This window comes from Pristis pectinata, chromosome 5 (assembly GCF_009764475.1).
Source record: "Pristis pectinata isolate sPriPec2 chromosome 5, sPriPec2.1.pri, whole genome shotgun sequence".
Taxonomy (NCBI): domain Eukaryota; kingdom Metazoa; phylum Chordata; class Chondrichthyes; order Rhinopristiformes; family Pristidae; genus Pristis; species Pristis pectinata.
In genome coordinates this window covers 76,829,232-76,851,791 of record NC_067409.1, presented here as the reverse complement: position 1 = coordinate 76,851,791, position 22,560 = coordinate 76,829,232, and the positions used below count along the sequence as shown (strand labels likewise).

Genomic DNA, 22,560 nt, shown 5'->3' with positions numbered 1-22,560 from the left:
CCCAGGTTTTGAACGTTGATTAGTACTGAGCAGATGACTGTGTTGAACGCCGAGCTGCAATCGATAAGCAGCAGCCTGACGCATGTTTTGCTATTGTCTAGATTAAAACAATTTTTATTCATTGCATTTAGTCTCCCACCTGTGAATGACCAAATATTAAATAACTGAAAATGACAAGGTGCATCAGGGTACTGCATTAAGTATCCAAAAGCCTTAAGATTCCTTGAAACCTGAAGGCCTGCAAACAGCAGCAATTAATGGAAAATGAGCAAGGTCATTCATTTAACTTGTAGATCTGGTAAGTTTCAAGTGCAAGTTTGCTTCTTGTGCTGTATTTATTTTTTAAATTGGCAAAAAACATTGCAGAAATTCCACCAACATGACATGAGCGAAAGCACGATCAATACTGAGCCACAGCAAGCACCATCAGGACAAATACCAAAAGCATGATCAAAAGATGGGTGTTGGGTATATACAGAGGTTTGGAAAGCGATCTTCAGAGCTTTGCGCTTAAGCAACTTAAATTGACCACAAATGGCAAGTCAATTAAAATCAGCGATGCACAAGAAATGGAGCATAGGAATGAAGGAGTTGCAGTAAAAGGATGAGGTACAGATGAATTTGAGAACAAGGATGAAGATTTAAAAGTGGTGACAGGGAACAAGAGCATGAATAAGTGTTTCAGCAGATGAGTTGAGACAGGGCTGCATTCAGGCAATGTTGTGAAGGTGCACATATTAATGAAGCAGCTGTGTTTAACCTAGAGATAAACTTGCAAGGTAACAAACAATTTGACTCTGTTTTGAAGAGTTGCCAAGGATGGGATCTGAAAAAGAATGAAGTTTGCAATAAGGACCACAAACAACAGCAATAGTCTTCCCTACTGTAGTTAAAGGAAATTTCTGCTTATTCCTCATTCGATGTCAGACAAGTAGCGTGACAAGTCAGAGATAGTGTAGTCAAGAAAAGTGGTGAAGACAGAGCAAACTGTCATAAGGACATGTATGGAATCTGGCACTGTATTTTTGGACAATATCATGGAAATGGTAGCATATACTCGGGAAATAGAATGGGATAAGCATAGATTCTATGGCGTGGTGATGGATTCCAGGGTAATGGGTATAGGAAACAGAATCAGAAGCTATTGCAGGTAATTTTCTTTCAATAATTTAATGGAATGGAATAGAATAGAGCAAGAGAAAAGTTTGCTGGACCGAGGTGTTAAAAGGAAAATACAGTCAATGTTGATTACAACAGAGCAGGTTCTTAATAGCTCACTTCATACTGCAGCTGACCACATTATTATGGATCTGGACTTGCATTTGCCTGGTTAGGCAAGAAATACAGGTTTCTTTCCATAAAAGTCATTGGTAACCAGATAGGTTTACATGACAATCCAATAACCATTAATTCCAGAATTGTTCAATTAATCAAAACTAAATTCTCCAACTGCCTTGATGAGATGCGTGTCTCTGGAGAACAATACAGCATTAAACTGATGAAGGGTCTCCAACCTGAAATCTTGACCCCGTTTCTCTTCCCACAGATGCAGCCTGACTTGCTGAGTATTTCCAGCATTTAGTATTTTTGTTTTAGTTTTTTTTGACATCTGCAGTTTTTTTTACTTCCAGCATTAAACTAATCAGGTGTAGTTCATGGCAAACCTTCCTCTTAGATTGTTACAGTCTAATTTATGGCAAGCATCAACATCAATAAAACGGATCATCGATTCATCATTGCATTACAATGTATAGGATCTTCCGGTGTAAATTGGCTGCTGCATTTCTGAGGTACTAAAAGGAGCTACACAAACACCATTTTCTGAAATAATCACAATGGAAACTACATTCAAATGACCCAGAGTTCCCAAAACAGTAGTTCACTCAAAAGACAATAAGAGAAATCCTCAAATGAAATTGTTCTTACAAATCTCTCCCTATCACCCATTTCTATACTCTCATGAAAAAACTGAAAAACTCAATTCCAAGATATTGGTTTAATCAACTCCAGCTATTTGCTCGATTTAATACTACATATGTATCAGCAGCATCCTCTAGTGGTGACTTAAAATAAAGCACAAAAAGTTAATTCTTATTGTGGACAATCATGGCTTTACAGCTAAATGTTTTAAAATGCACAATATATAAATTTTCCTGAGCAGACATCTGGTGCAAAAAATAAATTTAATGCCTATAAATGACTCTTTTTGAATTCTGAGGTCAATGATTGCCAAAGAAAGGGAAATTGTAGCTGAAATGTTAGATTTATAAAACATTTCAATTTAGGAAACAGTGAAAGTACTCATGAAATTCAAAAACAGAAACTGCTACAAATATTTAGCATATACATCAATATGGTTAGAGGCAGCGAAAGTTAGTATTTCAGAGTAAAGGTCTGTTTTCCATTTTTATTTAATTTTTCCAGCATCCAGAGTATCTCACTTTTGTACTGATGAAATGCGACTCATTTATTCAGAAGTTACAATGCAACAAAATTTTTAATCTTGCAGTAGGAAAGGAAATTCTGCACATTGCAAGACACTTTATTAAACTACCTGCCAGATCGTAGGATTGTGGCTGTTCTGAATTTTTTTCTTGCTATAACTTTATTGCTAGAAATTCCCCCAAACATAATTTAAAGCTGTTGTTCAGTTGCCTGCTTTTCCACATTTTCTTCACCTTAGTTACTGACACATGGAACTAGTACAAAAACAAACAAAATCACAAATGAATAACCAATGTAGCCAATAATCCAGTCCCCACTTCTAACTTTGCAACTAACAATTTTTCATATCATTGCAAACAAAACCTCTGACAATGGCTTCATGGCCTACAGCTATCATTTAATGCATTATCTGGTAATCTCACCAAACAAGTAAGTATGCACAACCAATTATGGCAAAGTATAATAAACGCAATCCAATGTAGATTCGGATGAAAAATATTTTACCTAAACTTATTTGTGTATAATAAGGAGCACTAGAGTGACTAGTTAATAGTGATCTAATAAAAATATGCAAAAAAGGAAAAAGATTTTCCAAGATCTTTTAGTATTCACTCAATGCATCTCAGTCTCAACATTATTACCCCATACTACATTTCAAGAATGACAGGAGGATCATTCCCTGCCTAAATGTATGCCAGAAAGTAGTCAGTGCCTTTGGAAGGATATTTAACGTGAGTTGTTGTACCATAATGCCTTTTGGATGAGGAACTAAAACAAGTAACAAGGATATACTGTATACTTGATGCAAAAATAACAAAGTTGAGCAGAGACCCTGAATTTCATGTTTCTAATTTACAGCAAGTTCAAGTGTATAGATAAAATCACAAGGCAGCATATAGAATTTTGAGTTTTAGAATGAAGGGCATAGAGTTCACTAACAAAAATAATTTAACGAATTTGTATAAAATACTGGTTGGATCAGAACAACAGTATATTGCGCAGTATTCAGCACTGTGTATATTTGCCAAGATGATGCAAAGTATACTGGAAATACTGAAAAGCAAAAAACTTCAAATAGTATAAATCTGAAATAAAAACTGAACATATTCAGGTCAGGCAGCTTCTGCAGATAGAGAAACAGCATTAAACATTTCAGATCAATGAACTTTCATCAGAATGACATGAAACATTTTCCATTTCTCCTTCTACAGATACTGTATATACTGGAAAAAAGAATTAAATTATGAAAAGCTTTAAAAGAGTGAACACCATTTCCTCTGCTGGGGAAGTTAATGTCAAGGGCTCATTAATTTAAACTTGTTTTATTTGGTCTCCCAAGATTCCATCTTTTGCCAGGGATTCGTACTCATCCACATGCTGCCCCTCAATAAAAGCAAATGAAAACTAAGACTGGATTCCAAATGCACACTGACAACACTGGCTTTACCTCTCTTTTGCCTCTTTCAAACATCCACCGTCTCAGGGTCCCTAAAATGTCACAATCAATACTGCACAAACAGGAAAGTTCATCAACTGAATGTTGGGAAAGGAGGAAGAAAGATTTGCATTTAAATTTCACGAACACATTTTAGTATATTCCAAAGTGCTTTACTTACAGTCAAGTACATTTGAAGTGTAGTCAATGTATATTGAAGTAAACATAGAAGTAAATCTGCAGACATCAAGGTACCATCAACAGTGACTTTATAATGCATAACAATCTATCCAAATATTGTAGATGAAGAAATAAATAATGTTTGGGATACAGAAAGTAATCCCCTTTACTGACCATCGAAATAATGCTGTCGGATCTTTCACATCCACCCGAGAGCAAATAAGGCCTTGATTCAGCATACCAAAAATACTAACAACCGATGGTTAGTACCTGAAGTACTATACCATATTGTCAACCAGATGTTTGTGATCAAGACTCAAGTGGTCTTAAAACTACACTTAATATTTAACAGCATTATGATTGCCAGATTCCACCACCATAAATATCCTGGAGTTCAAGGCTGGACAGAAGCTTAAGTGGATTGGCCACATAAATTCTGACTATGTCAAATACTGGTTATCCTGTGATGATTCATCTCCTAACATCCTGAAGCTTTCCCACTATCTGCAAGCCATGGGTCAGCAGTGTGATGTTATACTTTCCATTTGCCCGAATAAGTGAAGCTCCAAAAAAAAACTGAAGAAACTCAAACATCCAGGAGATATCAGCCCACCTGATTTATCCATCCATCACCCTAAGCATTTATTCCCAATGATGCACAGTGGTTATAATCTGTACAATCCACAAGATGCACTGCAAAAGATCGTCATAACTTCATCAGCACATTGCCAACCAACAACTTCTTTCAGGTGGAAAGACAACAGTGGCAGACGGATACAATTGCCACTTATGCAAGTACTTCTCTAATATAATCACTTGTCCATCATTACAGGGTCAAAATCCTAAAATTCTACGTAACAGCATACAGTACACACAGTAAATTCTACGTAACCTCTCAAAGATGACACTGGTCAAGAAAATTGCTCAAAACCACCTTTTCTAAGGCCATTTAGGGATGTGCGTTAAATACTGACCTTCTCAGCAACAATCAGTTTCCATGAAAGCAAATAGAAAATTATCTATGGAATACATATTTATATAATGGACCTGACTCCACCTATAAGGAATCCAGGAAGTGCATGCTGATGTTACACAAAATAAGGATATACTTAGTAATGAAGCAAGGGATGTTGCTCATCAAACCTTCCTTAATAATCTCACAGATTCATGGCATCTAATCTAAGAGAAAGTGTTGGTAATGGAATAGCAAGCTACTTTACTTTATGGAAAGTCATTGCATCAAGATCATTCTGCAGAACCATACTTACAACAGAAAAATTAAGATGCTGTTAACTTATTCACTGTGCAACTGAGAATCAGAAACACACTTTAAAAGCCAATTTACTTTTACAATATTAAAAACTTTAAATAAATGTAGCTTATACATTCACTTAAATGACAAGGCACAACAAACCACTGGGACATCTGAACATCTCAAATTACAAAATTGCTGGTATGAAATATAAATAGAAACACCTACAGTATTGACATAAAAGCAGATTTCTGGAAAGTTTACAAATATCTATAAAGCCTAAAATAACAGCCAGAAAAACATACAATATTTCCCTATTGTCCAAGAACTTCAGAGAAACAAAAATCAAAAATCACTGCCATCATACTGTTATACAGGGCTACAAGATATTATTGAAAGGTGCTCCAAATATGCTTTCAGGCACATTTGTTGGGGTTTTGTTGTAAACTAAAGCAGAGTTTTGAATAACCATAATTATCGTCCTCCACTAACTCCATTTTTGTGCAGTAACCTACATTTCCTACTCTAAGAACTTAAAACTGTATGAAAAGCTCCAATTTGGGCAACATTTTTGCACTAATACAAATATACATGAAGGTGGCTTCCACATTCTATTCACTCTCGAGTATAATCAGGCAAGATATTTGTGTCAGCCCCTAAGCCTCATTACAACAACACTTCTCTAGTAACAAAGTTTACCACAGAGATGAAAATATTTAGAAATGTTTGTTTTTTTCTTAAAACAAATTGTAACTATCTTTTTTTGGCATTCATGACATTTTAGCCTGCAATGTTTGTGGTTTGAAACTCCAAATTATGTTTGCAAGATCATTTTACTTGCTCATTTGCAAAAGAGTTTCACAAACATGGCAAATGTTCAGGGGATATTTGTGTGGAGTTCTACATAGGTACATTCCAATGAGACAGGGAAGTTATGATAGGGTACAGGAACCGTGGTGTACAAAGGCTGTAATAAATCTAGTCAAGAAGAAAAGCTAACAAAAGGTTCAGAGAGCTAGGTAATGTTAAAGATCTGGAAGATTATAAGGCTAACAGGAAGGAGCTTAAGGAGGAAATTAGGAGAGCCAGAAGGGGCCATGAGAAGGCCTTGGCAGGCAGGATTAAGGAAAACCCCAAGGCATTCTACAAGTATGTGAAGAGCAACAGGATAAGACGTGAAAGAATAGGACCTATCAAGTGTAACAGTGGGAAAGTGTGTATGGATCCAGAGGAAATAGCAGAGGTACTTAGTGAATACTTCACTTCAGTATTCACTATGGAAAAGGATCTTGGTGATTGTAGTGATGACTTGCAGCAGACTGAAAAGCTTGAGCATGTAGATATTAAGAAAAAGGATGTGCTGGAGCTTTTGGAAAGCATCAAGTTGGATAAGTCGCCAGAACCGGATGAGATGTACCCCCAGGCTACAGTGGGAGGCAAGGGAGGAGATTGCTGAACCTCTAGTGATGATCTTTGCATCATCAATGGGGACAGGAGAGTTTCCAAAGGATTTTAGGGTTGCGGATGTTGTTCCTTTATTCGAGAAAAGGATAGGAATAGCCCAGGAAATGATAGACCAGTGATTCTTACTTCAGTGGTTGGTAAGTCGATGTAGAAGATCCTGAGAGGCAGGATTTATGAACATTTGGAGAGGCATAATATGACTAGAAATAATCAGCATGGCTTTGTTAAGGGCAGGTCCTGCCTTACGAGCCTGATTGAACTTTTTTTTGAGGATGTGACTAAACACATTGATGAAGGAAGAGCAGTAGATGTAGTGTATATGTATTTCAGCAAGGCATTTGATAAGGTACCCCATGCAAGGCTTATTGAGAAAGTAAGGAGGCATGGGATCCAAGAGGACATTGCTTTGTGGATCCAGAACTGGCTTGCCCACAAAAGGCAAAGTGTGGTTATTGACTGGTCACATTCTGCATGGACGTCAGTGACCAGTGGTGTGCCTCAGGGATCTGTTCTGGGACCCTTACTCTTCGTGATTTTTATAAATAACCTGGATGAGGAAGTGGAGAGATAGGTTAGTAAGTTTGCTGATGACACAAAGGTTGGAGATGTTGTGGATAGTGTGAAGGGCTGTCAGAGGTTACAGTGGGACATAGATAGGATGCAAAACTGGACTGAGAAATGGCAGATGGATTTCAACCCAGATAAGTGTGAAGTGGTTCATTTTGGTAGGTCAAATATGATGGCAGAATATAGTATTAGTGGTAAGACTCTTGGCAGTGTCGAGGATCAGAGGGATCTTGGGGTCAGAGTCCATAGGACGCTCAAAGCAGCTGTACAGGTTGACTCTGTGGCTAAGAAGGCATACTGTGTATTGTCCTTCATCAATTGTGGAATCAAATTTAGGAGCCGAGAGGTAATGTTGCAGCTATATAGGTCCCTGGTCAGACCCCACTTGGAGTACTGTGCTCAGTTCTGGTCACTTCACTATAGGAAGGATGTGGAAGCCATAGAAAGGGTGCAGAGGAGATTTACAAGGATGTTGCCTGGATTGGGGAGCATGCCTTATGAAAACAGGTTGAGGGAACTCGCCATTTCTCCCTGGAGTGACAGAGGATGAGGGGTGACCTGATAGAGGTGTATAATATGATAAGAGGCAGCGATCATGTGGATAGACAGAGGCTTTTTCCCAGGGCTGAAATGGTTGCCACAAGAGGACACAGGTTTAAGGTGCTGGGGAGTAGGTACAGAGGAGATGTCAGGGGTAGGTTTTTTTTTTACTCAGAGTGGTGAGTACATGGAATGGGCTGCCGGCAATGGTGGTGGAGGCGGATACGATAGGGTCTTTTAAGAGACTTTTGGATAGGTACATGGAGCTTAGAAAAATAAGAGGGCTATGGGTAAGCCTAGTAATTTCTAAGGTAGGGACATGTTCAGCACAACTTTGTGGGCCAAAGGGCCTGTATTGTGCTGTAGGTTTTCTACGTTTCTAACTAAACATTACAGAATGCATTACCACATCAAGGAAATCACAAGTGCTGGGCACTACGAGCATTAATAGGATCTAAAGAAAAACAAACTTACCAAGTTTGGCTGTCAGGGCATCCAGGCCTACTAATAATGCTGGAATCTCTTGGAGCTGTTCCTGCAGTTCCATTAAGTGATTCTTTTTCTTCTCCCAGTATGCAGATAGTACCACCACTTTGCCATCTACTACCTGCAAGTAAATCCAGATGAAAATACATTTGAAAACTACAATTTAACAATGGGTTACCTGAAAAATTAAATATTTTTAACCTTAATTTCCCACGTGCTGTTGCAATTACATTGCTTAATTCAACTAATGAGATAATTCGAAGTTTTTTTAGCACAATAATCAACTGAATTATCAGGAGTGGATTTCTTTTTAGGTAATTGTCACAAACCAGGTTTCTTACAGTAATAACAAGTACGCTCAACAGATTTCTCCAGCACTGGCTTCTTTTCATCCTTCCCTTTTTGATTATCTCCCAATTTAATCTCTGGTTTTCCTGGATTGTCTTTATAACTCTTGAAAGGTTTTAAGTGGTCCCCATTTGGATTTATGGGTTAAAGCATAATCACCTGCCAACCTAGCAGTTTCTTGTAATGTCTCCACCCCCTTTTCATTTAAATATGTTATTTCAGCTGGGACACATCTTTTAAGGTCTTCCACTAACATCAATTCTGTCAATTTATCATAATCCCCAACTACATTTTTAGCCATGCACCATCGTTCAAAACACATTCTCTTTCTATTGGCAAATTCCATGTACGTCTGATCTGCAGATTTCTTCAAGTCTTTAAATTTTTGTCTATAAGCTTCAGGTACCAACTCATGGGCCTTCAACACAGCTTGTTTTACCTTTGTATAATCAGCTGCATCCTCAACAGACAAAGCAGAATAAGCTTTTTGAGCTTTACCTTTAATTACACTCTGTAACATAAGAGCCCATCCTTCCTTTGGCCAGGTTGAACTCTCAGCAACCTTTTCAAAATGTTGGAAATACTGATCAACCTGATCTTCCTCAAAAGGAGGGACTAATCGAACCTCCCTGCTGGCTAAAAGACCATCATCAGAATCAGATTCCAAACTCTTTCGCTTCATTTTTAACTCATGCTGCCGCTGTTTTTCCTTCTCCTCCCTATCCAGCTCCATCCTCCTCATTTCCATCTGGGCTTTCCTTTCCCCTGCCTCAGACTCAAACTTCAACCAAATTAGTTCCCATTCAGCCTCAAACTTTAACCGAGTTTGCTCTCGTTCAGCCTCTATCTTTACCAGCTGCACCTGTGCCTCAGAAATCGCTGGTTCACTGCCAGGAAACTGTTTTAACACCTCCTCCTCAAACACCTTCTTTTCCATATAATGGCCAGCTATCAGTCTCTGAATATCTGCCTCTCTCATAAATCGCGTTACTGCCTCAAGAGGCAGCTCTGCAGCAATTTTCACCAAATCAGGCTTCCTCATCCCCTGCAATCCTCCAGGGGTGGGTTTTTTCAAAAAATGTATCCATTGTTGCTGGTTTCCACACACACAAGCCAATTAAAAAGAATTTATCAGACCGACCACAATCAGTCGTCCACTAAGACCCCAATTTGTTCAAACTCAGACCTCCCTCGTCAATCTTTGGATTGGATCCTGGACGAGCCCCCAATTTTGTCACGAACCAGCAACAAATGAAACACACTGAGTCATGATTCAGTGTTAAAAACTATTTTATTAATCACTACTTATGATAATAAGAAAAATAAAAGTAAAAATGTTAGTATGTTAGAAGTAAAAATGTTAAACCTTGAACATTAACCCCAAAGCTAAACTCTTCGTGTGTGTGTGTGTGTGTGTGTGTGGCAAAATCCCAAACTCCAAGTCCAGGAATGGTTCTTAAAGTCATAAGGGCAAGCCATAAGGTGAAACATGAGCAAAGGCTTCTTCAACAACCACCGTTGTCTGAAGATAAAACGTAGATGTAGAGAGAACATAGAGAGTAATTATGAAATCCAAATGTTCCACGATGGAACCCAAACGACACCTCAGTGTTTACTTGGTAGTGACTTCCTCACCCCCAAAAGCATCCGAATCGTGGTCGTCCACACAAATACCTGTTTCCCTCTACAGGTTAACGACAAAGTGAACTCCACCGGATTACTTCCGATTTCCATATGTGGATTGTAGTAACAGACATAGTTATTGTTTCTCATCCATCGATAGAGAAACTAGCAGGCTGGTGTCTCTCTCTCCTTTCTCTCTCTGACTGACTTCTTCAACAATGTCATTATGCCCTTTATCTTTCGTTGACGTAAGCACGCCACACACACTACTAACTATCTTAAAGGGACATTCAGCGAGTCCATAACATAATACTGTACTACGATAGCAACACATAATCCTAAACCCTTTATTCCCCTTGTTTTACTATATCTATTAATGAACTTGTCAGAGTGAAGTAGTACACCTATCACTAGTTTCTAGGCCAATATTTAAATAGCCTTTCAGACAAGCATATCTGAATCAGAGTAAATATAATACATGAATTCTTAACCAATAAATTAAATGAAGAGTGGAAACACAAGAGACTGGCAGATACTAGAATGTAGAGCAACAAAAAGTATGTTGGAGGAACTCAGTGGATTGAGCAGCATCCCTTAAATGAATAATGTACTGTTGCAGAATCTTAACACACTGTGGGTTGCAGGAGAGTACACCATGTTAATCACCCCTTTAAGGGAAGTTGTAAGTAGAGCGAGGCCGTTCCTCAAATATTAGGAGGAAATAACAGCAAATTTCTGTGATTATACTTAAAACATCTTAGCTGTTTGTAATGGCCACAGTGATAGAGGTTAGAGTACAAGTTACCTGTCTGTGCCAACATTTGAAATAAAAGAATTGATAAATAAGGCAGTGAGTAAACTAGCTACTCGAAAGTCCTGAGCACAGATTTCTTATGTGCTCTGTGACTGAAAAGTCAAATAAATGCTCAACTAAAATACAAGCAATATCATAAAGGGTCATAAAACAACAATGCAGACAACCACCAGATGGAGTAATCACTTTATTAAGTATCTTATTACAAGAAATCAGAACATGAAATTACAGGTTCTGGGAAGGAAAGGTGATAGCATTTGAAAATCAAAACACAGCAGATGCTGAAAATCTGAAATAAAACCAGAAAATCTAAAGTATTGCTTTTTTGAAAAATATCCTTCCAAGAATTACAACTAAACATTGCTGTTACAACCTAGAACAAAATTAATTTCAAATGTTACATTTGTCTGGGAAAAATGTGTTCCCTTGATTTGAAAATTGCATCTCCTACACTTCTGTTTCCCCTCACAACGCAGTAAATTTTAAATACAAAACAATCTTTGTGGTCAACCAACTTTCCCACTTGAACACTGATCCAATCAAACAGAATGCTTTATTGTGAAAGGTCTAATTCAAAAGAAACAATGTTAAAGGAGGTCTTTAAAACTTTGTCAAGTTAAAGACTTCTCATGAAAAGTACCCTAGCTGTAAAAAAAATATAAAAAACTTAGCAATTCTCAACAAAGAAATTGAAAAATGTTTGCCTGCACAGCCATTACACAGAATTTTTTTTTACTTTAAATTACTTGGACACAAAAAATAGTATGCACTTATTGAGTACTTTTTATGATCTTAGGTCACCCCCAAAACACTCGATTTATAGTATAATCCCTGCCATAATTTAAGGAACATAATGGGCAACTTGCAAGTTTCTACCAAATTACATTGTCAAAAAAATGATCATCAGTTTTCCATGTTACTTTATAATTATTCCATATTATTTGAGGGATAAATATTGGCTGTGTCCAGAGATTTCAAGAGACATCTAGATTTAATGTTTCATTCTGAAGAAATGATCTCCTCCACATTCTTCATGTTCAATAATAGACTCTGAATTTTCAATTAAAAGATTACACTTCCCCCTATGTATTTACTAGGCTAAATCAATTATGGGTGAGCCATTGCCTCACATAAATTTATAAATTCTTTGCTCTTATATTATGTCTGTTCATAAAATCCAGAAGACTACTGGAGTTTTTGCTCTGTAATACCTGCATCCATATTTTACTATGTCTTTCCAATTTTCTTTTTTTGTTCCCAAAATCTATTATCTTGTACTTCTTTACATGGTTGTAGCTAAATCCCACATATCTCTTGACACATACCTTCCTGCTTGTCAAACTCCCTACTTTATGTTGGCATTACCAACAAAATTCAATATCACATTCCCTACATTCAAGCTTAATATCGCAATTGCAATTTTGTTATCAACCCTAGCTTAATCCCTGATTTATGCCCAAAGTTACAGACTACAATCCCGTTTTCAGTATTCAGGGTGTTTGAACAATTGAACAGTTTACAAATAAAATGAATCCCAAACTACAACAGCTTAAAGTTAATTAATATTTTAATGAGTATTACTATCTACACAGTAATACTCATTAAAATTTAAGCAACTGCCATCCATAGTAAATGTAACAGTCTTAACAGACCCAATTAAAAAACTAATTATTAATCATGCAATAAAAATGGAATTTTGAGTTAGTCAGTTTTAATCATAGTTAAACAATAATAGAATACTATTACTTTTGACTGGTCCAAAATTATAACCGCTAACAATACAATTTAAAATTCAGTGTTCAAATCCTTGTGGGGTTGCCTCTACCTTTGTTACTTCCTCCATTCTGACAACTCTCCAATTATTGCAATTCCAAGATAAACACTAGTGCAATCTTTCCATGTAGCACCAAAATGCCCGACTTCAAATTCTGAGTCAAGATATTAGACCCCTTATCTATACATACAAAATGCCCATTAGTCCAGCAATCAAAGAATGAAGAGAGCACTCAGAGATCATGTGCTCTATCACTGTACCGACTGACTGCAGTCAAAAAGAGGTTTCCCTCATTCTCATAGGGTTACACCATATTTCCCACGAGATGTCCTAACAGAATGACATCATTCCAACATTGGTGGTTCCTTAAAGAGATCAAGAATGAGATCATTGCTTTGAACTATCAAAACACTATCTCTGTGCCTCATCCAAAATTGGGTCTGGTGTTATTGACCTCCTTCCAAATAAGACTACAGAATTTTAATCTTGTCCTTGAGAGCTGAGGGGTCCTCATCGCAATAGAATATTCGTGCTCCTGTTAACACGATTAGGGAAACAGGAAGGCTCTTCTGATAGAATGGGATGTGATATGATATGATAATGATTAGAGTAACTGGTATCTGGAATGATTTGTCAGAGGAAATGAAGGAAGAAACAGTTTAACATTTAAGGTGCATTTGGACAGGTACTTGAATGGGCAAGACAGAAGGACATGGAGTTAAGGCAGCCAAATGGGATTAGTATGATGGTCAGCATGAGAATGGTGGGCCAAAGAGACTGTTTCTATGCTGTACAACACTATAACCATTATGCATTCCAATGGTGCTGCAAAGCAAGTTGCATTCAGTTAACCAAAGCAATCAATGGTTTGCTTGCAAATTGATTTTTCATAGTTGCTCAGTGAAGTATTAATGACAAGTATAGGTCTACACAGTTCTGAGATAATGGGGACCATGATAGTCATGTACTGATAGAAAGGTTCTTGTTCAAATTAGAAACATTGGGTCCCAAAACTATTATTCATGCAATATTCAATAGTTGGGGAAACTTATCTGATCAATTAGCTGGGGACAAATGCATCAATGAATGTTTCTGAATTTACTCGTACATCATACCTCTCCGGCTTTAGCACAGTCCTCAGCTCGTTTGTGAAGGGCTGCCCATGTATTCTCGTACCTTTGAAAAAGAAATAAAAAAATGAGGACTTCCTGCATTGTTTGAAATGTCAGCTACTTTCATCCTTTCTTCCAGTATGTTCAAGTCAATTTTCAGTCAAAAGGAAACTTTAAAAAAACTATTCTTTTACTAATTTTAAAAGCACAGCAGCAATATAAAGATAGTTTTAGTAAGATTTTACAGTTAATGTTGAAAAATGATAAGAGTTTGAAAATTGAAAGTTCAAATAATTAGGATACAGAAAATTCAGCAATAATTGGGCAAAAGTACCAAGGGAAAACAGTAGAGATAAAATACGTTATTACCTCAAAAAATTCTAAACTGCAGAGCAAATAATAAAGCTGCTCTTGACACTCCAGTAGTTATTTGCTATTACAGCAACTGACTGTAGTCCAGTGAGGGTGGCAGTTCAGCAAGGGAACATCCAGTGCCTAGGTTCAGAACATTCAGTGACAATACTGGATCACACCAACCTGATGCACCACAACTGCCCCCTCAATTTTGCTTTCATGGTTGAGGGCGACTTGTTTCCAGTCCAGTTCATGGGTTCCAAGGGGGCTGAAAATTTCTAAGCAGCATCAGCCAGTTCTACCATAGGTAGGGCAGATGGTGCTGATGAGAGCAGGTGGGTTGTTTGGGACATTCCCCTGCTCCAGCTGTAAAGATGAAGTACCTTTCCATATGCTGCTACTTCATTTTGAGGGGTCATGGGCCAGGGTGAAGCATTTTCTTGATCCTCCAGGAAGTCTCTTGGATAATAGAGCTCAGGGCAGATTGCTTGCTTAAGCAGCATGGTATCAAATGCAAGGACAACATGGCCCACTGACCTCAGATGGCTGAACACGATCAGAGCTTCAATGTTGGGGAAGACTGCATTGGAGAAAATGCAGACAACAGTTGCCTACCCTGGCAGTAGATTTCGAAGATTGTGTAGTAGCAGTATTCATGATACTTTCAAGGTAATCCATGTCTCCTAAATCTTACTGGAGGATAGAGATCACTGCTGCCAAGTAGACCATGTGTTTGATGCCAGGTTCAAGTCCTGGCCTTTAAACACTTTTCATCTAATAACCAAAGACTATACTGGTTCATTGGATGCAGTGGCAAATTTCATCATTGTTATCTGCCTTCATCAAGGAATGTTCCTGACATACATTAAGTGTTCTGCATGTCCAGTGTCCAAGTTTCCTTTTAGCATTAACCACAGCAACCACACTCTTGAATGAAACTGCTGACAGTCATAGAAACATAGAATATTACAGCACAGTACAGGCCCTTTGTCCCACGATGTTGTGCCGACCTACATTAACCTTATCCCCATTCAGTCTATCCCCCTCTCTACTTCACCTCCATTAACCCTCTATTTTTCTTAATGTGCCTATCTAATAGTCTTTAAATGATCCTATCGTATCAGCTCCTACCACCACCCCTGGCAGTGTATTCCAGGCACCCACCACTCTGTGTGTAAAGGACCTACCTCTGATATCTCCCCTGAACTTTCCTCCACACACCTTAAACAGGTGACCTCTAGTATCGGCCATTACTGCCCTTGGGAAAAGATGCTGGCTGTCCACTCTGTCTGTCTCTCTCAATCTTATATACCTCTATCAGGACTCCTCTCATCCTCCGTCCCTCCAAAGAGAAAAGCCCTAAATCGCTCAACCTCTCCTCATAAGACATGCTCTCCAATCCAGGCAGCATCCTTGTAAATCTCCTCTGCACCCTCTCCAAAGCTTCCACATCCTTCCTATAATGTGGTGACCAGAACTGAACACAATATTCCAAGTGTGGTCTAACCAGAGTCTTAGAGCTGCAACTTTACCTCTTGGCTCTTGAACTCAATCCCTGACTTATGAAGATCAGCAAACTACACACCTTCTTAACCACCCTATCAACTTGTGCGACAACTTTGAGGAATCTATGTACTTGAACCCCAAGAAGTCTCCGTCCCTCCACATTGCTAAGAATCCTGCCATTAACCATGTACTGTGCCTTCAAGTTCATTGTTCCAAAGTGTATCACTTCACACTTCTCAGGATTGAACTCCATCTGCCACTTCTCTGGCCAGCTCTGCACCCTAAATCCCGTTGCAACCTATGACAACATTCTGCACTATCTACTACACCACCAACCTTCGTGTCATCTGCAAACTTACCAACCCACCCTTCCACTTCTTCATCCAAGTCATTTATAAATATCACAAAGAGCAGGGGTCCCAGAACAGATCCCTGCAGAACATCACTAGTCACCAACCTCCTAGAATACTCCCCTTCTACAACCACCCTTGCCACACAGCCAATTTTCCATGGATCCCATACCTCATGACTTTCTGAATGAGCCTATCATGGGGAACTTTGTCAAACGCCTTGCTAGAAATCCAAATATACCACATCCACCGCACTACCTTCGTCAATCTGTCATGTCACTTCCTCAAAAAAACCTCTATTAGGCTCATGAAGCACAACCTGCCCTTCACAAAGCCATCTTGACTATCCCTAATAAGACTATGCTTCTCCAAATGCTCATAAATCCTGTACCTACGAATCCTCTCCAATAGTTTGCCCACCACTGATGTAAGACTCAATGGTCTATAATTCCCAGGATTATCCTTGTTACCTTTCTTAAACAATGGAACAATGTTTGCCATCCTCCAGTATCGTGGCCAGGGAGGACTCAAAGATCATCATTAACACTGCAGCCATCTCTTTCCTCGCTTCCCATAGTAACTTGTGGTGTATCCTGTCCAACCCCGAGGACTTACCCATCCTAGTGCTTTTTAGTTGCTCCAACACTGCTTCTTTCTTAACCTCAACATGCTCCAACACATTTGCCTGTTCTACGCATACCTCACATTCATTTAAGTCCCTCTCCCTTATGAACACTGAAGCAAAATATTCATTCAGGACCTCCCCTACTTCCAGACACATTCTCCCCTCTTATCCATGAGCGGCCCTACCTTCACCCTAGTCATCCTCTTATTCCTCACATACGTGTAGAATGCCTTAAGGTTTTCCTTAACCCTACTTGCCAAGACTTTCTCATGTCCCCTTCCAGCTCTCCAAAGTCCCTTCTTAAGCTCCTTCCTGGCTACCTTATAACTCTCAAGAGCCCCACCTGATTTTTGCTTCCTAAACCTTAAATATGCTACCTTCTTCCTCTTGACTAAACCTTCCACCTCTCTTGTTAACCATGGTTCCTTCACCCTACCATCCTTTCCCTGTCTCAAATGACTTTCCAAAATCTGCTTACTTATCTGCTCCTCAGTGCCCCAATGGCTGTTTGGGGGCCTATAGAACACTCCCAATAAAGTGATTGCTCCCTTCTTGTTTCTGACTTCCACCCACACTGACTCAATAGACCATCCCTCTATGATGTTCTCCCTTCTTACAGCCATGATAATATCCCTGATTAGCAATGCCCCTCTCCCCTACCCTATCCCTTTTGAAACATCTAAACTAAAGCAGCCACTCCTGCCCTTGCAACAGCCAAGTCTCTGCAATGGCCACAACATCATAATTCCATGTACTGATCCATGCTCCAAGCTCATCACCCTTATTCTTAACACTTCTCGCATTAAGGTAAACACACTTCAACCCATCATTTCATGCCCTATCCACTGCCTATCCTTCCTCAAATTCTCTGTACACGTCGCATCTACTTCTACACCAAATGATCCATCTTCTAATCTAATACACTGGTTCCCATCTCCCTGCCAACCTAGTTTAAATCCTCGCCAACAGCTCTAGAAAAACCTGCCTACAAGGACATTGGTCCCTCTCGAGTTTAGGTGTAAACCGTCCCTTTTGTACGGGTCATACCTTGGCCCAAAGAGCTCCCAATGATCCACAAATCTGAACCCTGCCCCCTGCACCAACTCTTCAGCCACTCATTAGTCTGCCGTATCTTCCTATTCGTTCCCTCACTGGCGCGTGGCACAGGCAGCAATCTAGAGATTACTACCCTTGAGGTCCTGCTTTTCAGCTTCCTTCCTAACTCCTAATACTCACTCTTCAGGATCTTATCCTTTATCTTCCTTATTGTCTTACTTAGTGCCAATGTGCACCACAGCTTCTGGGTCTTCACCCTCCCCCTTAAGGATGCTGTGCACTCGACCCAAGACATCTCTGACCCTGGCACCAGTGAGACAGCATACCATCCGGAAGTCTTGTTCTTGTCCACAGAATCTCCTGTCTGTTCCCCTAACCATCGAATTCCCTATTATTATCACACTCTTCTTTCCCCCCACCTTCCTTTCTGAGCCACAGAGCCAGACTCCACGCCACAGACCCGGCTGCTGTGGCTCTCCACCAGTGATTCACCCCCCCCTCCCCCCCAACAGCATCCAAAATGATATACTTGTTATCAAGGGAAACAGTCACTGTACCATCTGCCTATTCCTTTTCCCTCTCCTAACAGTCACCCAACTACCTACATCCCACACCCTAGGTGACTCCTATCTATCAACTCCTCAGCTTCCCAAATGATCCGGAGTTCATCCAGCTGCAGCTCCAGCTCCCTAACACAGTCTGTAAGGAGCTGCAGCTGGAAGCACTTCCTGCAGGTGTAGTCACCAGGGACACTGGAGGTCTCCCTGATTTCCCACATCCCTCAAGAGGAGCAGACTTCTGCCCTGACTGCCATTCCCACTGTTCTATAAGAAAGAAAATAACAAATAATAAAGATAGAGAACCTACCAGAAGCCTCCACTCACCTACACCACCTCTTTACGCCAAAGCCTCAGCTCCCCACTGTAACAATGTCCACTCCAACAATCACCACTCCACCTGACCCTAACTTCTTTTTATTGGCAGCAGCTGCCTAATTATTAAATTAGCTGATCAACAGGCCTATCAACTCACCATAACAAGAACAACAGGCCTACCCTTTTAAAATGTTTCCCGCTTTCATGGTACTTACCAGTCATTAAAATGTTTGTGTATTTTTCCTCCTTCAATTGTTTTTCATTTGCTTGACTGGTCAGGAGCCTTGGAGTGCCAATATGGAAAAGGAATCCTGTTTATTGTGCATGCATATACCAGAATGATGTTGAGAACTTATTTCAATTTATGTGTATTAATGGTTATGCCTTAATCAAAATGTATTACATTGGCAAAATATGCTGACGATTCTCATGGGACATATTGGACATCTTGCCACTTCTGCAAACTACTGATTTTAATCACTCCAGTATTTGCCACCATTCTCCCAGTTGCCCAAGCCATAATATCTAGAATTCCCTCCATGGTGCATCTCTTTTTGCGACTTGGTTGTCAAATTTTTGTTTGCAAATACTCCCATTAAATACCTCAAGATGCAAGCTGCTGCTATTCTATTTTCAGTGCAATTTGCCAAAATTTGGCCAAACCAGGTTAAGGAATATCAATCATTGAAACGTACTGCACAGAAATGGGCCTTTACAGCCCACCTCATTCATTTATGTCAACCATGATGCCCATCTACGCTAATCCTATTTGCCTGCATCCCTCTACTGCTTCCCTATCCAAATGCTTTTTAAACATTATAATAGTATCTGCCCCCACTTCCCCCTCTGGCAGCTCATTCCAAATACTCACCACCCTCTGTGTGGAAAACTTACCACTCAGATCTCCTACAAGCTGTTATTTCTAATTTTAGACTCACCTCCTCTGGGAAAAAGATTCTGTCTATCTATCCTATCTATGCCCCTCAATTTTGCAAACTTCAAAACAAAAAAATTTTTGCAAACCTTCAGCAAAAACAAAGCCTCCATTTTTTTTTGCACTCATTTAAAAAGTTCCATTGGAATCCAAACCCACATATTCAATTCACATCTGGAAATAAATTGCTCACAACAATTGATTTTCCTACAAGTAAGCGAAAATAATGGAAAAAAACTGCAGATGCTGGAAATCTGAAACAGAAAACGCTGGAAATTCTCAGCAAGTCAGGTTGCATCTGTGGGATGAGAAACAGAGTCAACATTTCAGGTTGAGAAAGGGTTGCTGACCTGAAATGTTGACAGTTTCTCTTCCCACAGATGCGACCTGACCAGCTGAGTATTGCCAGCATTTCGTTTTGTTTTTCCTACACCAACTTCAGTATGAAGATTGCTGTTAAAAATTCCAACAATAAACTAACTACAATGCCTCTTAATATGATATTTTTCCTCCTATTAAAGAGGAGAGCACAATGGGCAAATGTGAAATAATAATGATTAATCCACCAACATACATACCTATTCATTCTTCTCAAAGTTATAAACATGTGGTGTCTGTCTGCCCACAGGAACAGTGTTCTGTCACCAGGCTGCATAAAGAACTTTGGCAGGCAGCCACAAGTCACAAGAGATTTTATGTCACCATTACTGTTAGCCTTACAATAAAAACACTGGGGGGAAAAAAAAACTAATGGATTTTGGTGTCTGACTAAGCATGCCAATTTTTTTAAATCTCCACCGCCAGCAATATACAGAATTTTCAGTGATGTGCAAGGTTTGACTAGAAATGCAACTGGTCAATCCCATCTTTAGGACTGTGGTTATGCATCAGCTTTAAAGCAACTTGAATCTCTTCCGAACAAAAAGCAATCTGATCAAAACTACATTGAAAATAAATCTGTGATTTAGTCCAGACTGCAGATTGGTTCAATTTCACAGTTCATTTACACCACCTCCTTTATCTATCGTATTAAATTCAACATGAACCACTTCATTTATTTTCAAGTTATTACTCATATGGCCTATTTTCTTCTACTCCAAAACATTGCAAGAGCAAGTGGTTCTTGGAAGAAAATACATTGCCATAAACTAACTGGCTGCTAATAACCAACTTTATTACATCATTTACACTTTATGTCATTGTATGTTAGCCCACAGGTCCTTCAAATCATTCATCAGAAGATGCTCTCCATTGAAACCTTTACACTAAACATGAATAGAATAAGCCACAGTGTATCACCTTAACCAATGTTTAAGAATGGATAACGACCGAATTAACCGGACTGATACAGTAACTAAGTGAATAAACAAATTAGACCACTTCTAACCCAGAATGAATCCCAACCAGTCCAGATGACTTATTTAATTCAACTGTAACGAACTTTTCTAATACATTTTCAATTTTCATCACATCCATTACCTCTAATGCCTCCAATTCCTCTGAGATATATTGGCAGCATTTTCTTCCTTGGTTAATGCCAATACCACATACAGTAAAACAGTGATAATCTGGCAAGCTTGGGACTTTGATAATGATGGGAATTATAGACTTTCTGGACTTTTGGAATGTTACTCCTATTAATAACCAAATAACTGTTATTTCACTTTTTTTTAAACACTTTACACAGTAGTACAATAAATGTTCCAGTGAACCCACTGAGTTTAAGTGGCACAGGAAATATACAAGCAAAGTGGATCCTGGCTCTAGCTGCAAATTTACCCTAAATGTCATCCTAAATGAGTACTTTGCATCAGTATTTACCGGGGAGAAAGACATGGAGGATAGAGAAATCAGCGTGGAGCGTGCTAATACACTAAGGCATTTTGAGATGAAGAAGGAGGTAGTGTTGGATCTCTTAAAGAACATTCAGGTGGGTATCCTTAGGGCCTGATGGAATATATCCCAGGTTATTGAGAGAAGCTAGAGATGAAACTGCAGGGACCTTGACCAAGATCTCCATGTCCTCTCTAGCTACAGGCAAGATCCCAGAGGACTGGCAGGTAGCTAACGTTGTTCCACTATTCAAGAAGAGAAGTTGGGATAATTCTGGTAACCGTAGACCTGTAAGTCTCACATCAGTGGTAGGGAAGCTACTGGTGAGAATTCTTAGGGATAGGATGTAGGAGCATTTGGAAAACCATGGCTTAATTAGGGGCAGTCAGCATGGCTTTGTGTAGGACAAATTATGTCTTACTAACTTGATTTGAGTTTTGAGGCGGTGATAAAGGTGATTGATGAAGGTAGAGCTGTGGATGTTGTCTACGTGGATTTTAGTAAGGCACTTGACAAGGTCCCTCATTGGAGGCTCATCCAGAAGATTAAGACACATGGGATCCATGGTGAATTGGCCGTTTGGATTCAGAACTGGCTTGTCCATAGAAGACAGGGTAGTGGTCGATGGGACTTATTCTGGCTGGAGGTCCGTGACTAGTGATGTTCTGCAAGGATCTGTACTGGGACCTCTGCTGATCGTGATATATATAAATGAATGAAGGGTGGGTTATTAAGTTCGCAGATGATACAAAGATTGGTGTTGCTGTGGATAGTGTAGGAGATTGCCAAAGGATACAATAGGATATAGATCAGTTGCAGATATGGGCAAAGAAATGGCAGATGGAAGTTTAATCCAGCCAAATGTGAGGTTTGCACTTTGGGAGATCAAATGTAACGGGACATTACACTATTAATGCCAAGAATCTTAACAGTGTTGATGTACAGAGGGATCTTAGGGTCCAAGTCCATAGCTCCCTGAAAATGGCT

General features: G+C 39.3%; 1 protein-coding gene across 3 annotated transcripts in view; it reads right to left on the bottom strand.

The window, feature by feature from the left end:
• The window catches only part of dtnbp1a (dystrobrevin binding protein 1a), a 132,232-nt gene that overhangs the window by 90,779 nt on the left and 18,893 nt on the right, over positions 1 to 22,560 (bottom strand). For all 3 annotated transcript variants that reach the window (XM_052016113.1, XM_052016114.1, XM_052016115.1), the window contains 2 exons: positions 14,044 to 14,104; positions 8,358 to 8,490 (listed from right to left, as the gene is read on the bottom strand). In XM_052016113.1, the coding sequence (XP_051872073.1) occupies positions 8,358 to 8,490; positions 14,044 to 14,104 (194 nt within the window). The remainder of the gene's footprint in view (positions 1 to 8,357; positions 8,491 to 14,043; positions 14,105 to 22,560) is intronic.